A 12,483-nucleotide genomic window follows, 5' to 3' on the forward strand; every position below is an offset into this window, starting at 1 on the left:
CCTCCCGCAGCTGCCCTGGCGATCTTAATAGAACGCCAGGGTGGTTAAAGGATACCACAACTGACATGTGGCATAATGAGATAGACATGGGTATGTACAGTGCCTAGCACACAAATAACTATGCTGTGTTCCTTTTTTTCTTTCTCTGCCTGAAAGAGGTAAATATCAGGTATGTAAGTGGCTGACTCAGTCCTGACTCAGTCAGGAAGTGACTACAGTGTGACCTTCACTGATAAGAAATTCAAACTATAAAACACTTTCCTAGAAAAAAATGGCTTCTGAGAGCAAGAAAGAGATAAAAAAGGGGGAAATTCTCATCAGTGAGGGTCACACTGTAGTCACTTCCTGTCTGAGTCAGGACTGAGTCAGCCACTTACATACCTGATATTTACCTCTTTCAGGCAGAGAAAGAAAAAAAGGAACACAGCATAGTTATTTGTGTGCTAAGCACTGTACATACCCATGCCTATCTCATTATGCCACATGTCAGTTGTGGTATCCTTTAAGTCCCCCAGAGCTGCTCCATAGTCTGTACACACCCTGCTGCTCCATCCAAAGTCAACTGTAGCAGGGAAAGAAAGGGGCAGTGCAGTGAACTGCAGGATGCCTGCAGATATTCTGGAGTCTCAACTTGTGCCTGTCCCCAGACACTGCACTGGCCTTGGTCTGAGGGGGATTCTGGGCAGCTGCAATCCCCCACTGCATTTGCCTATGAGTTGCCTGGCTGTCCTTCTGATCTATTTGGCTGCAGTAGTTTCTATTCAGCCAATTACTAGTCTGAGCTATGCTTATGCACTTTGAGCCCCACAGGTGAAATGGCTTTACAAAATTTTTTTGCTGTTGTAGTGTCTAAATCACATCAAAAACAAGCATTCAGCTAATATTGTCAGATTTCACAGAAATGTCAAACACCTCATCTGCTGCATGCTTGTTCATGGTCTAATTATTATAGACAGAGATCAATAGGATAGCCAGGCAACTGGTATTGCTTAAATGGACCCTGAACAGCGATGAAAAAAACAAATCAGGACTTACCTGGGGCTTCCTCCAGCCCCCTGTAGCATGCAAGGTCCCTCTGTCTCCTCTGGATCCCCACCATGGTCCTGCTGGCGGCCCCATTATCCTGGCGACTACGGCCAAAGTCGTGAGTAACTGCGCATGTGTGGCCCATCCGCACACCCGGCTCGATCACTTGCACATCGCTGCAAACCGTAAAGTTCAGTCTTTTGAGGAGTGCGCATGTGCAGGAGGCTTACGGCGACGCGCGTGTGATCAGGCCAGGTGTGCAGATGGGCCGCGCATGCCCACTTACTCATGACTTTGCCTGAAGTCAGCAAGGTAATGGGGCCATCATCAGAACCACAGAGGTGACCCGAGGACGCCGAGGGAACTCGTGGGCCGGCGGGTGGGGGAAGCCCCAGGTAAGTCCAGGTTTATTTTTTCTATCACTGTTCAGGGTCCCTTATAAAGGAAATAAATATGGCAGCCTCTTGTTTTAGGTTCCCTTTAAAACACACAGACCTCTTGGAAAAAACACTTTTTTTAATTGGATAAAAATTAAATAAAATTAAACTCCAGAAGAATTCAGTTTTCATGTATGTCCCCTCTATTACTGGGGACATGCAAGTTGTCCCACTGTAGCAGTCTTCTGAGGCCTTTAAGAAAGTTCCTCCAACCCCCATGCCCTCTGCATCACTGATCAAGATGGGAGCCCCAATCAAAGCATAATTGAGTCTGGACCAATGATAATCCTTCCATACCAAGGATTGTCAGTCTTCCTAATCAGTGCACCAATAGGAAGCACTGGTGAGAAATTAAAAAATGCTTATGTTAGAGCTCCAGTCCTGGTAAGTCCCCCCCCCCCCCCCTTTTTATATTCACACAAAAACATATATGAAGTAGCATTTTACCTAAAATTCATTTAAATTTCAACCCTGACATGAGTAATATACATTTTTATCGAGGAGGAACAGGTGGAAAATGTTCCCTCACTTGCTGTCACTCTTATTATAAACATTGTCTCTACTGCAGGGGTCTCAAACTCAATTTACCTGGGGGGCCACAGGAGGCAAAGTCAGGATGAGGCTGGGCCGCATAAGGAATTTCAGAATCGCGGCGAATCGCCGCCTCTGCCCGCCCCTCTCACTCTTCCTTCACAGAGAGGGGCGGGGAGAGGCTGAAAGCTCTGCCCCTTCCAGGAAATGCCGTCGAATTGCCCCCCGGGCGATTTGCTCTGCAGCCCCGTTTAGCGGCGGGGATGCGGCAGGTTACTTGGAAGCACTTAAGCGAACTATAAGGAAGCTTTTGCCGGCGAGGGCCACAAAATATTGTATCGAGGGCTGCAAATGGCCCACGAGCCGCGAGTTTGAGACCCCTGCTCTACTGGAATAGAACAAAAGACCCCTAGGCCCTTCCTCCCACATCCTAAAAACCTACACATAAGTTAATTGGCTTCCTTCAAAAATTAGAATATGTTTTAGATGGAACTCTGGTTTAGGTGTGAGGCCAGAAACCCACTAGGAGCGCTTTTCTAAGCGCTTTGTGATTTGAAAAGCTCTTACTAATGTAATGCTATGGGTGTAATCCCACTTCAGCTATGTGATTTTATAAAAATCCCCCATAGCATTGCATTAGCAAGAGCTTTTTAAATCACTGGTGCTTAGAAAGCACTCCTAGTGGGTTCTTGGCCTGAGAGACTAATCTGTTTTATATCCACCCTTAAAGGAAAAAAAATCTTTCCCTTAACTTATTCTAAGATGGTTTTTGCAGAAAGAGGAGAGACTATTTCTGGTGGAAACTTTCATGGTGAATACCCAGCAAAGGTAACCTTACATATTACTCGTAAATTTTGTTATTATCCTGAATCTACAAACTGTGTTCACTCTTCTCCTGTCCGACCCCAATTACTTTGTCTCCAGGCTCTGGAGCAAGTCACAGGAATGTATTTCTACACTCCTATCTGAGTGTTTTGGCCCTTGTCTAAACACCTGTCTTTTTCCTTATCACCTGTGAATAATAAATACTCACACAACTAATGTGTAATTGGTTTACAAATCTGACCTTGTAAACTCTAAAGGTACCCATACACACCGATTTTCCTCGGTTGATCAAGGGCCTATAGTGTTGCACTGCATCCAACAGCACAATACTGTGTTAATGAATTTGATTCCTCTCTGAATCAATTCCAATAGGAGACTAATCAATCGTTTTATCACATTGCGTGGCGCAGAGTCTGTTAATCTTGAGAAAGGAAACACTGTACCTTTTTAATATAACATTTTTCACATTTCTATTTTCTGCAGGCTTTGGATTATTTGGCTATTGGAGTCCATGAACTTGCTGCAATCAGTGAGAGGAGAATTGAACGTCTCTGCAATCCTTCACTCAGTGAGCTGCCTGCATTTTTAGTGACAGAGGGTGGACTGAACTCCGGATTCATGATTGCACACTGCACTGCAGCCGCACTTGGTGAGTAATTGTAAATGTTATGTTTTTGTGTTTGAGCTTAAATCTATGAACTGTTAATCCTTTTTATCTCTTTCCTGCTCTCAGAAGCCATTTTCTGCTAGGAGGAAAGTGTTTCATATTTGTAATTTCTTATCAGTGAGGGTCGCACTGTAGTCTGACCCAGTCCTGACTGACAGGAAGTGCCACTTGCATACCTGATGTTTAGCTCTTCCAGGCAGAGAAAGAAAAAAGGAACACAGCATAGTTATTTGTGTGCTAGGCACTGTACATACACATGTCTATCTCATCATGTCACATGTCACCTTGGGTATCCTTTAACGCGGTAACCACTTTCTTTTTCAAAATTTTAGGTGCTGAACTACTGTGAAAAAGGCTCTTATAGTATTTTTTTTATGTATAATTTTTCAAGTACAGGTTTCACTAACCATGGAATGACAATTTATTTTTGTATTAGTTTCTGAAAATAAGGCTTTGTGCCATCCATCATCTGTGGACTCCCTGTCTACTAGTGCTGCTACTGAAGACCATGTGTCCATGGGAGGCTGGGCAGCACGGAAAGCTTTAAGAGTCATTGAGCATGTAGAACAAGGTAACCGTATGCATGTATAAATTCCATGCAGGAAAAGGCCACTTGTATAACTTTTTAAAACAATTTTAAAAACCACTTAAAAGTTATAACTATTTAAAACGTGATTTTGCCAAAAGCCTGTGTGTAAGATAGCCGCTTTTTCTTGATACAGGCCAGTTTAATTCCACTCTGTAAAAAAAGATTCCCAAGGGAATAATTACACCTGTCGCAGTTTCCAAGGGCGTTGTGTAGCCTAGCTGCGAATGGGCCTTCCTCCTCTTGACTGGAGCTTAGGAAAGCTCTTTTGACTGTGCAAATCAATAGAAAATGCTCAGCCAAAGTCTATAGGCCAGTCCCACTGTTATAAACGGGTGTGTAGCAGTAACATAAAATATTACTAGAATGTATTTATATATTGCTGTCATCTTCTGCAAATCTTTATACATAGTTATGGCACTAACTATCTGTCAGAGGAGTTCACAATTAAATCTTCACTATATTCTAAGGCTAGAGGGGATACGTATAGCTCTTCAATATGTTTTGGAATGTGGGAGCATGAGAATGTGGGAACGCTAGGAGGAAACTCATGCAAAAATAGGCAGAACATACAAACTCCGTACAGATAGTGTGATTCACTATAGTGCTGCAAGGCGAGAGATCTTTCTATTACGCCACAGTGCTGTACTCTATCAGTAGGGATAAAGTGTTTTGTTAGAATCTCCTTTGGCCTTTTATTGTCATCCTGTATCCCCATCTATGATCATTTCCTTCTGTTACGGTCCAGAAGTACAGAAACAAGAGACAGAAGAATCCCAAAGAAGCTTTTATTGGCTTCCTTCATTTTCTTTCCTACATCCTGTTTGTTAAAGCAACAGTCCGAAATAGTCTGTATGCATGTTGGATTGATGTGACTCTATAAAATATTTTCAGTAACATTTATAGGATCCTGGCAGATCCTGGGCACCAGGTGAGAGTGAATGTGTGCCGTGGTAAGAAAGTGGGTGTGGTCATGGGTGAGGCCAAATGTACATGGCAGTGATGCTGTGTTGGCTGGTGGTTATGCTGGGTTGGCTAGCTGTAATGCTGGGTGGGCTGGTTGGCAATGATGCTGTGCTGGCGGTGATGCTGGGCTGGGCTGGTCTGGCACACTGTGCTGGGTGGGCTGGCTCCAAGCTAGACTATGGTGCCTTAGTGTGCAGTTGTACCAGTGTGCCCACTGGAAGTGTCCCGCATGTTGGGGGTGCCAGAGCGCACAGAAGACCTCGAGTGTGGTGTGCAGGGGGGGAGCTGCAGATACTCGTAGCCCCACTGGGGATTACATGGGGCCACGCAGCCAGTGAGTGAGGAGTGAGGCTCACTCCTTACTCACTGGCTGCCTAGCCCCATGGGAGCCTCAGCCAGGTTAGAAAGCATTTGTGTAGCTCTGCCCAATGCACTCTGAGGTCTTCTGTGCACTTCTGCTGCCATGGAAACAGAGATGCAGCTCTAGCATCCCCCAACATTCGGGGCACTTTGAAAAGATCTATGACACTAGCCACAGATCTTTCCAGCTAGCAACTTGCCTGGGGTACACAGATTTATTACTAGGCCATATACACCTTACTAGCCTTGCAAAACCTACTAAACAAAACCTGATTATGAGAGATGTGAAGGCACTTTATAAAAACATAATACTGTTTATGTACAGCCCGAGAATTTCCACATCTGAATATTGTCCTGGAAATCCAAAGAGTTGCAACAGTACACAAATTAAAGAGAACCCGAGGTGAAGTTCTAACAATACAATTCACATACAGAGGCTGGGTCTGCCTATAGAGCCCAGCCTCTGTTGCTATTTCAATCCCCCCTAAGCACCCCTGCTCTCTGTAATCTACCATAAAACCCAGCCGCACTGCTGACACACAGCTTGTCACAGCGGGCTGTGTTTATCTCTTTACTGTCAGTCTGCCGCTCCCCCCGCCTCCTGCAGAGCTCCGGTCCCCAGCCGCGTCCCTTCCCTCCCCGCTGATTGGAGGGAAGGGACGCAGGCAGGGACTGGAGCTCTGCAGGAGGCGGGGGGAGCGGCAGACTGACAGTAAAGAGATAAACACAGCCCACATTTATGATGGATTACAGAGCTCAGGAGGGATTTATGGAGAATTGAAATAGCAACAGAGGCTGGGCTCTATAGGCAGACCCAGCCTCTGTATGCAGCTAGCATTGTGAGAACCCCACCTCGGGTTCTCTTTAAATCTAAAACAATTACAACTTTATTAGCAAATGAATAGAATCTGCTATTTAACATTTATGACTCCTTTGTTATGCTAATCAATAGTGATTGTCAGATCTAGAAGAACTCATGGACAAGCATGGGATATATTTGATCAGCTGATAGAAACACAAAGCTCTGATTTGATGTGATCACATCCTGCTTTAGCACTTGATCATGACAGAAATCGGAGACTAGCATATCTATCACCTGACCAAACTGATCATGTTTCTCCATAGGTTCTCCTAGAAATGACTATCACTATTAATCAACAGTGCTTATTAATTGCTTATTACTATCCATTATTTTCTAAACAGAACCAGCAGTTGTGTCTAAGATAAACTAGCTCTGTGGTGCCCCTTCTTGCAGTTGATACCCCAGGCATTGGGGTTTGTCTAAACCAGGCCCTGTGTGATGTTCTGTCATGAACTTTTGAGATACATTTACTGTAGTGTGGTGACATTACATTAGTAAGGTTAGAAACCACTTATAAAGACGAACTTTGCTTTGACCATTGATACAAACCTTCTTAAACAATCTTAACTTTTTTTTTCAATAATCCAGTACACAGTAAACCAATCTGTAAACAGTTTTGTTGGCTTATGACAAGAATTTTACTGAAAGTTCATCTACCTTAGGGCCCATGATTTTTCCCTTCAATTGAAAAACATAAGATAAAAAAAAATATTATTGTAGTTTTAAAAGGGATATTTGTTTCCCCTCAGTGCTCGCCATTGAGCTGCTTGCAGCCTGCCAGGGTATTGAGTTTCTACGCCCTCTCCGAACCACCACTCCATTGGAGAAAGTCTATGACCTTGTGCGCTCTGTTGTCAGGTAAAGGCAAACAATACCTCAAAGTTTGTGTTTTGAAGGCCTGCGTTTCATTGTGGTTAATGATCAATAAATGTTCCATGCTTTTCTTATTAGGCCATGGATGAAGGACCGTTTCATGGCCCCAGACATTGATGCAGTTCACAGATTACTTGTTGATCAGAAGGCAAGTGTTTTTTTTTTCTGTTTTTGTTTAAGCTTTTACAAACCACATATGTGGATTAGAATGATGTATAATCATTACATTCCACTACCTGTAGTCTGTGTAGATGTATTGCTGCTGTTTGTTCATGTAATTCAGTTGTTCTGTGGTGATTAGACAAAGCCTGAGGATAATTGTTTTACAAAATATATGGCCTCTTTCGGGTATTCTTTATCTGGTGAGCCTTTTGCTTGCTCAGTAAATGGAAATTTGCAGGAAATTGAAGCATCTCAAGCTTTGGCCGAGATCATTAAATATCTATTAAAGTGAATGTTAAGCAAAAAACAAACAAAAAATACAGATATTTACTGCGTTTCCCCTAAAGTAGGACCTCCCCTGAAAGTAAGTCCTAGCATATATTTCGAGCATGCTCAAAATATAAGGCTTCCCCCTAAAATAAGCCTTAGTGGCAGTCGAAGCCCAGCCATTTGGAGTATAATCACAGACTCCCTGTGCTTGTATAGAGTCTATTCGCATCTGTTTCCATTTCAATCCACAAAACAATGTTTTTAGTGCAATGTGAACCAAGCTTAGCAAAGATTATTTCAGGCACCTAGTACTGTACCTACAGCTAACCAGATGCATCATTTTTTATAAATCTGCAATCTCCAGTAGTTTGATTTTAAAGCAAATAGGTTACTGTTTAAAGAAAAACCTTGTTACTGTGTATAACTTGCATAATCTTGTTACTGTGTATAACTTGCACAACTGTATAACAGACACCTGCAGGAATCTTGTGGTATCTAAACGTAATCATTAGACTTTGCTAATGAATATGTATTTCTTCCATATAAACGTTACTCTTCCTGTTAAAGTCTTCGCAGCTAAACTATATAAGGATGTTTGTATTGCTATCTGAAATTTATATTTGTAATTTTACCAGCAAACCCTCTTTGCCAAGCACTGTGAATGATTAATGCATTGCACATAGTGTGTAGAGGGAAGCTGAGCCAGGAAGTAAAAAACGACCAAAGGTCCTGGATCTTGTTCATATTTGACCAAAAAGTGTCAGAGCCACTGAGCAAGCTCTGTGGTTTGCTTATCTTTTGTTATTGACTCATGATGTACATGTGTAACACGAAGCTGAAGAAATAACATCTGGCTCAGTTCTGAGAGGGAAATGTTTTAATTTTAGTTTACAGAAGACCTTCTCCTTCACTTAAAACAATACTAATTGATATAAATCCCTATTGGTCACCTTAGCAGTTATTACAACACTGTAAAAATGGGCTACCCATAATTCAGTGTATCTGAATTATGTGTGTATTAGAAGGAGGTGCTTCTTGGTAAGTGGATGTTTTGATCTTTTATGCTTGTCCTTTATTTTTGTATTAATAAAGTTTGTTGCAATAACTTTTGATCCTGATTGTCAGAAATCTTAATCTTTAAATCACCATTAAAGCTCATTCTTCCGGGCTGTTCCTTTTGTAACCATTTAAATAAAGTATTAAAAAAAAAGCCAGTATAGTTTCCCATCATAAATTCTATCCATCATTCTCCCTATTGTTAACATAATAAATCTGGCTATAGCAGGGCTATTGTACACACAGTTATAAATAGACCTAGTAATTATTTCAGGTAATACTTTTTTCTTCTCTTGCCTTCTAGATTTGGAGTGTAGCAGAGCCTTATATTGAGAAATATAGAATGGAACACATTCCAGAATCCAGACCCGTGTCTCCTACAGCATTTTCTGTGGACTCCATGTCACTAACCAACTCCTGCTCACCGCATCATGACCATCAAGACCAAAATGACACTGACTTCCAGGACTCATAGGCCAAAGCCATTACAGTTGTTCTGCTTACTCTTTGTTCTGTAAATGTCCCTTGACTGCACTATGAATATTTGTAGAACACATCATCATACATACAGTAATCACAACATTTATAATGTCTATTGTCCACTATCCTGATCTACTATAGTATTTGTAACATAGCTAAATGTCCTTTTAAAATATACCTGAACACCATCTATTGTATTTGAGCTGTAAGTGATGTCAGTAATGTAAGCATGTATAAAAAATAGTCAATGATAATGTAAACAAGAATTATGGATTACATCATGTCAGAAGTGGAAGTCTAACTAAAAAAAAAAAGTGTTTTTGTATGTGTATATTGGTGGAGAGTTTTTATTTTTTCATTTGCTGGTGACTGAACAAGAATCAAGGCAACTGCCACAATGAAAGATTCACAAAGCAACACTGTTATAGGTTTATGTGATGCTGCCAGTTTTTCTGCGGTGCTTTACATGGTACATCAAACCACTTACATCACCAGCTGTCACTCAGCAAGGATCATTATCCAATGATAAAAACTGATAGAGAATTCAATATTGAAAAAAAACTGTTATATATATAGATAGATAGATAGATAGATAGATATAGATAGGGAATGGTTGTATGGGTGGCAGTGTATGTAGATTTTCTTGGGGTTTTTGTTCCGTCAGTAGTCTGTAATTTCTGCCATTATCAGTTCCCAACCCAGAATTCACATAGCTGGTATACACACTTGTTATACAATCTAGGGATGATCAATGAAACACAAATTTTTCAAGAGTTAATACAAGATTATGCAAATATAGCATTGATTTATTATTCATTTAGTCATGTGTCTCCCACTGGAGCAAAGGGCCTCAACAAATGTATACCACCGGTTTCCGTACTGGGTGATTTTTTTTTCTATCTCAGTCCATGATTTCCCTGCCTTCTCCATTTCTTCCTCCTCACTTCTCTAAGTTATCTTTGGTCTTCCTCTTTTTCTGCTGCCTTGAGGATTCCATTTTAAGGCTTCTTTCTCAATTGATTTATCCTTGCAGAGGGTATGGCCAATCCATCTCCACTTTCTGCGTTTGATCTGCAGGTCCACTTGTTGTTCTTGGGTTCTTTCCCACAATTCTTTATTTGATATTAAATTTAACATTTATAGCAAATATAGGCAGCTTGAAGTGATTGAATCCTGCCAGGGTGGAATTGGGATGGTCCATTTACAAGTTGCGTAAAGTTGAAAATGTGCACCTCATTGACCATCCCTATGTAGGAACACTGGAAGTTCAGACAAGTCAGGACCATCCAGAGGCTTCTAACTACTGAGGTAAGTATATATGAATATGGACAATGGCTGATGGGATACAGAAAGAAGGGAGGTGGGTTATGTCTGTACTTAGTTGAGGTGATTTGGCTCTCCAGATTTCTTGATATATCACAGAGCGTCAGGACTTCTGGAAGACTAGGTACAGTGTTGCTAGGCATTTGAAAGACTGTCAAACTCACAACTGCGCACTGAGCACACAGTTCAGCCACCTGTGGAAAAGGACCTTCAAGGTAAATAACTTCTCTGGGTCACTTAGCAGACAGGCATGAGTTTTCCCCATAGAACATAGTGGAAAACTCATGCAATTCTTCTAAGTGTGACCCTGGCCTTATATAAACTTAAAGAAGAACTCCAGTGAAAATAGTGTAATACATAATAAAAAAGTGCTTTATTTTTACAATAATTATGTATAAATGATTTAGTCAGTGTTTGCCCATTGTGAAATCTTTCCTCTCCCTGACTTACATTCTGACATTTATCACATGGTGACATTTTTACTGCTGGCAGGTGATGCCAGTGGAAGGAGATGTTGCTTGCTTTTTTTGGCAGCTGTAAACAGCTATTTCCCACAATGCAATGAGGTTCACAGACAGGAGACTGTCAGGACCATGATCCTGACCTCACACTGTGGGAGGGGATTCCCCACAATATTAGCCATACAGACCCCCCTTGATGATCCATTTAAAGAGAATCCAAGGTGGATTTAAGTATGCTAGTAAGACACAGAGGCTGGTTCTGCATACAATGACCAGCCTCTGTTACTATACTGTGCTCTGCTGTCCCCCAGAAATAAAACAGACATGCGACATGTCGCTAGCAGGCTATTTACATCTAGGCTGTCATTTACCTCCGCTCCCTGCCTGCGACCCTTCCCTCCCACTGATTGGAGGGAAGGGACGCAAGCAGGAAGCGGCGGTAAATCACAGCCTAGATGTAAACAGCCTGCTGGCTGCATGTTGCTAGCACAGCGGTTTTATTTCTGGGGGACAGCAGAGCGCTGGGGGGACACAGTATAGTAACAGAGGCTGGTCATTGTATGCAGAACCAGCCTCTGGGTCCTAGTTGCATACTTAAAACCTACCTCGGTTTCTCTTTAAGAAAAGGATCGTTTTTCTCATCGGAAAGGGGGCATCAGCTACCGATTGGGATGAATTTCAGTTCTTGTTTACGGTTTCTCTTTAATAAGTTCAGCCTGTAGCTTTTTCTTATGGAAGGTGGTGGGTGTTGCTTTATCCACTGATGGAAGATCACTCTTCTGGCCACTATAATTATGATTCAAATCAAAAGGCTTATTGAAAGCATCACAGGCCTTGTCATCACAGTAGTTGAAAAACATAAGTCTCTCTACTTCAACATGTTTTTACTGCACATTTTGTTGGAGATTTGGATTACTTTATCCTAGAAAGGATCAATAAATGCACGAAACCACAGTGTGTTGATCTGGATTCTGGCTCTTTGCATTTTGGACACCTAGGCCCATATGCAATTAACTTTTTCACCTCAGTTATCTCCCAGGAGATAATTTTCATCTTCTCTTTAAATTAACTTAAGCATTTTACAATTGAAAAAGTACCCAAAAGTAACCCCTCCCCCTTCCCTGGGGCCATATGCAATTCACTTTTTCCTAGGAAGTTTTTTTTCATCTTGTATCTAAAATAACTTTTCAGCATTTCGTAAATGTAAAAGTAGCAAAACGTCATTGAAAACCTACTATGAAAATGTAGTATTTTCTTGCATGCTGGTGATTGAAAAAGCATTTTACAAGTTGTAAAAATATCACCTATGAGAAAACTTACGTGAAAGTGAATTTTGCATATGGGCCCTTTTTCTTCTGGGTGATATAATTGTAAAACTAGATGCCATTTACACCATCAGCAAGCAAGAAAATACTCAAAATATTTTTGATAGTACCTTTTCAATTGCTAAGTATTGAAAAGCAGAGCTGGAACAAGGTTCTCCAGCACTCAAGACAGACACTAAAGTGCGCCCCTCATCCCTCCCATCCATCACACACTGATTGCTATTAGATTAAGAGGTGCCCCAGGGCCCCCAACACCTTAATCTTTAGTTATCT

General features: G+C 41.5%; 1 protein-coding gene and 1 non-coding gene across 2 annotated transcripts in view; one reads left to right on the plus strand and one right to left on the minus strand.

Annotated features, from left to right (window-relative positions):
- Positions 1–9,432, plus strand: part of HAL (histidine ammonia-lyase) — a 63,893-nt gene extending 54,461 nt beyond the window's left edge. The window contains exons 15-20 of the mRNA XM_068276777.1: positions 2,757–2,822; positions 3,303–3,468; positions 3,923–4,057; positions 7,010–7,118; positions 7,212–7,281; positions 8,926–9,432. Of these exons, the coding sequence (XP_068132878.1) occupies positions 2,757–2,822; positions 3,303–3,468; positions 3,923–4,057; positions 7,010–7,118; positions 7,212–7,281; positions 8,926–9,096 (717 nt within the window). The 3' untranslated portion in view covers positions 9,097–9,432. The remainder of the gene's footprint in view (positions 1–2,756; positions 2,823–3,302; positions 3,469–3,922; positions 4,058–7,009; positions 7,119–7,211; positions 7,282–8,925) is intronic.
- Positions 5,952–6,140, minus strand: LOC137564865 (small nucleolar RNA SNORD17). The gene has a single exon (XR_011030928.1). It is a non-coding gene; the product is annotated as a small nucleolar RNA SNORD17 (small nucleolar RNA).
- Positions 9,433–12,483: the final 3,051 nt, after the last annotated feature.

The sequence above is a fragment of the Hyperolius riggenbachi genome, chromosome 3 (assembly GCF_040937935.1).
Source record: "Hyperolius riggenbachi isolate aHypRig1 chromosome 3, aHypRig1.pri, whole genome shotgun sequence".
NCBI lineage: Eukaryota > Metazoa > Chordata > Amphibia > Anura > Hyperoliidae > Hyperolius > Hyperolius riggenbachi.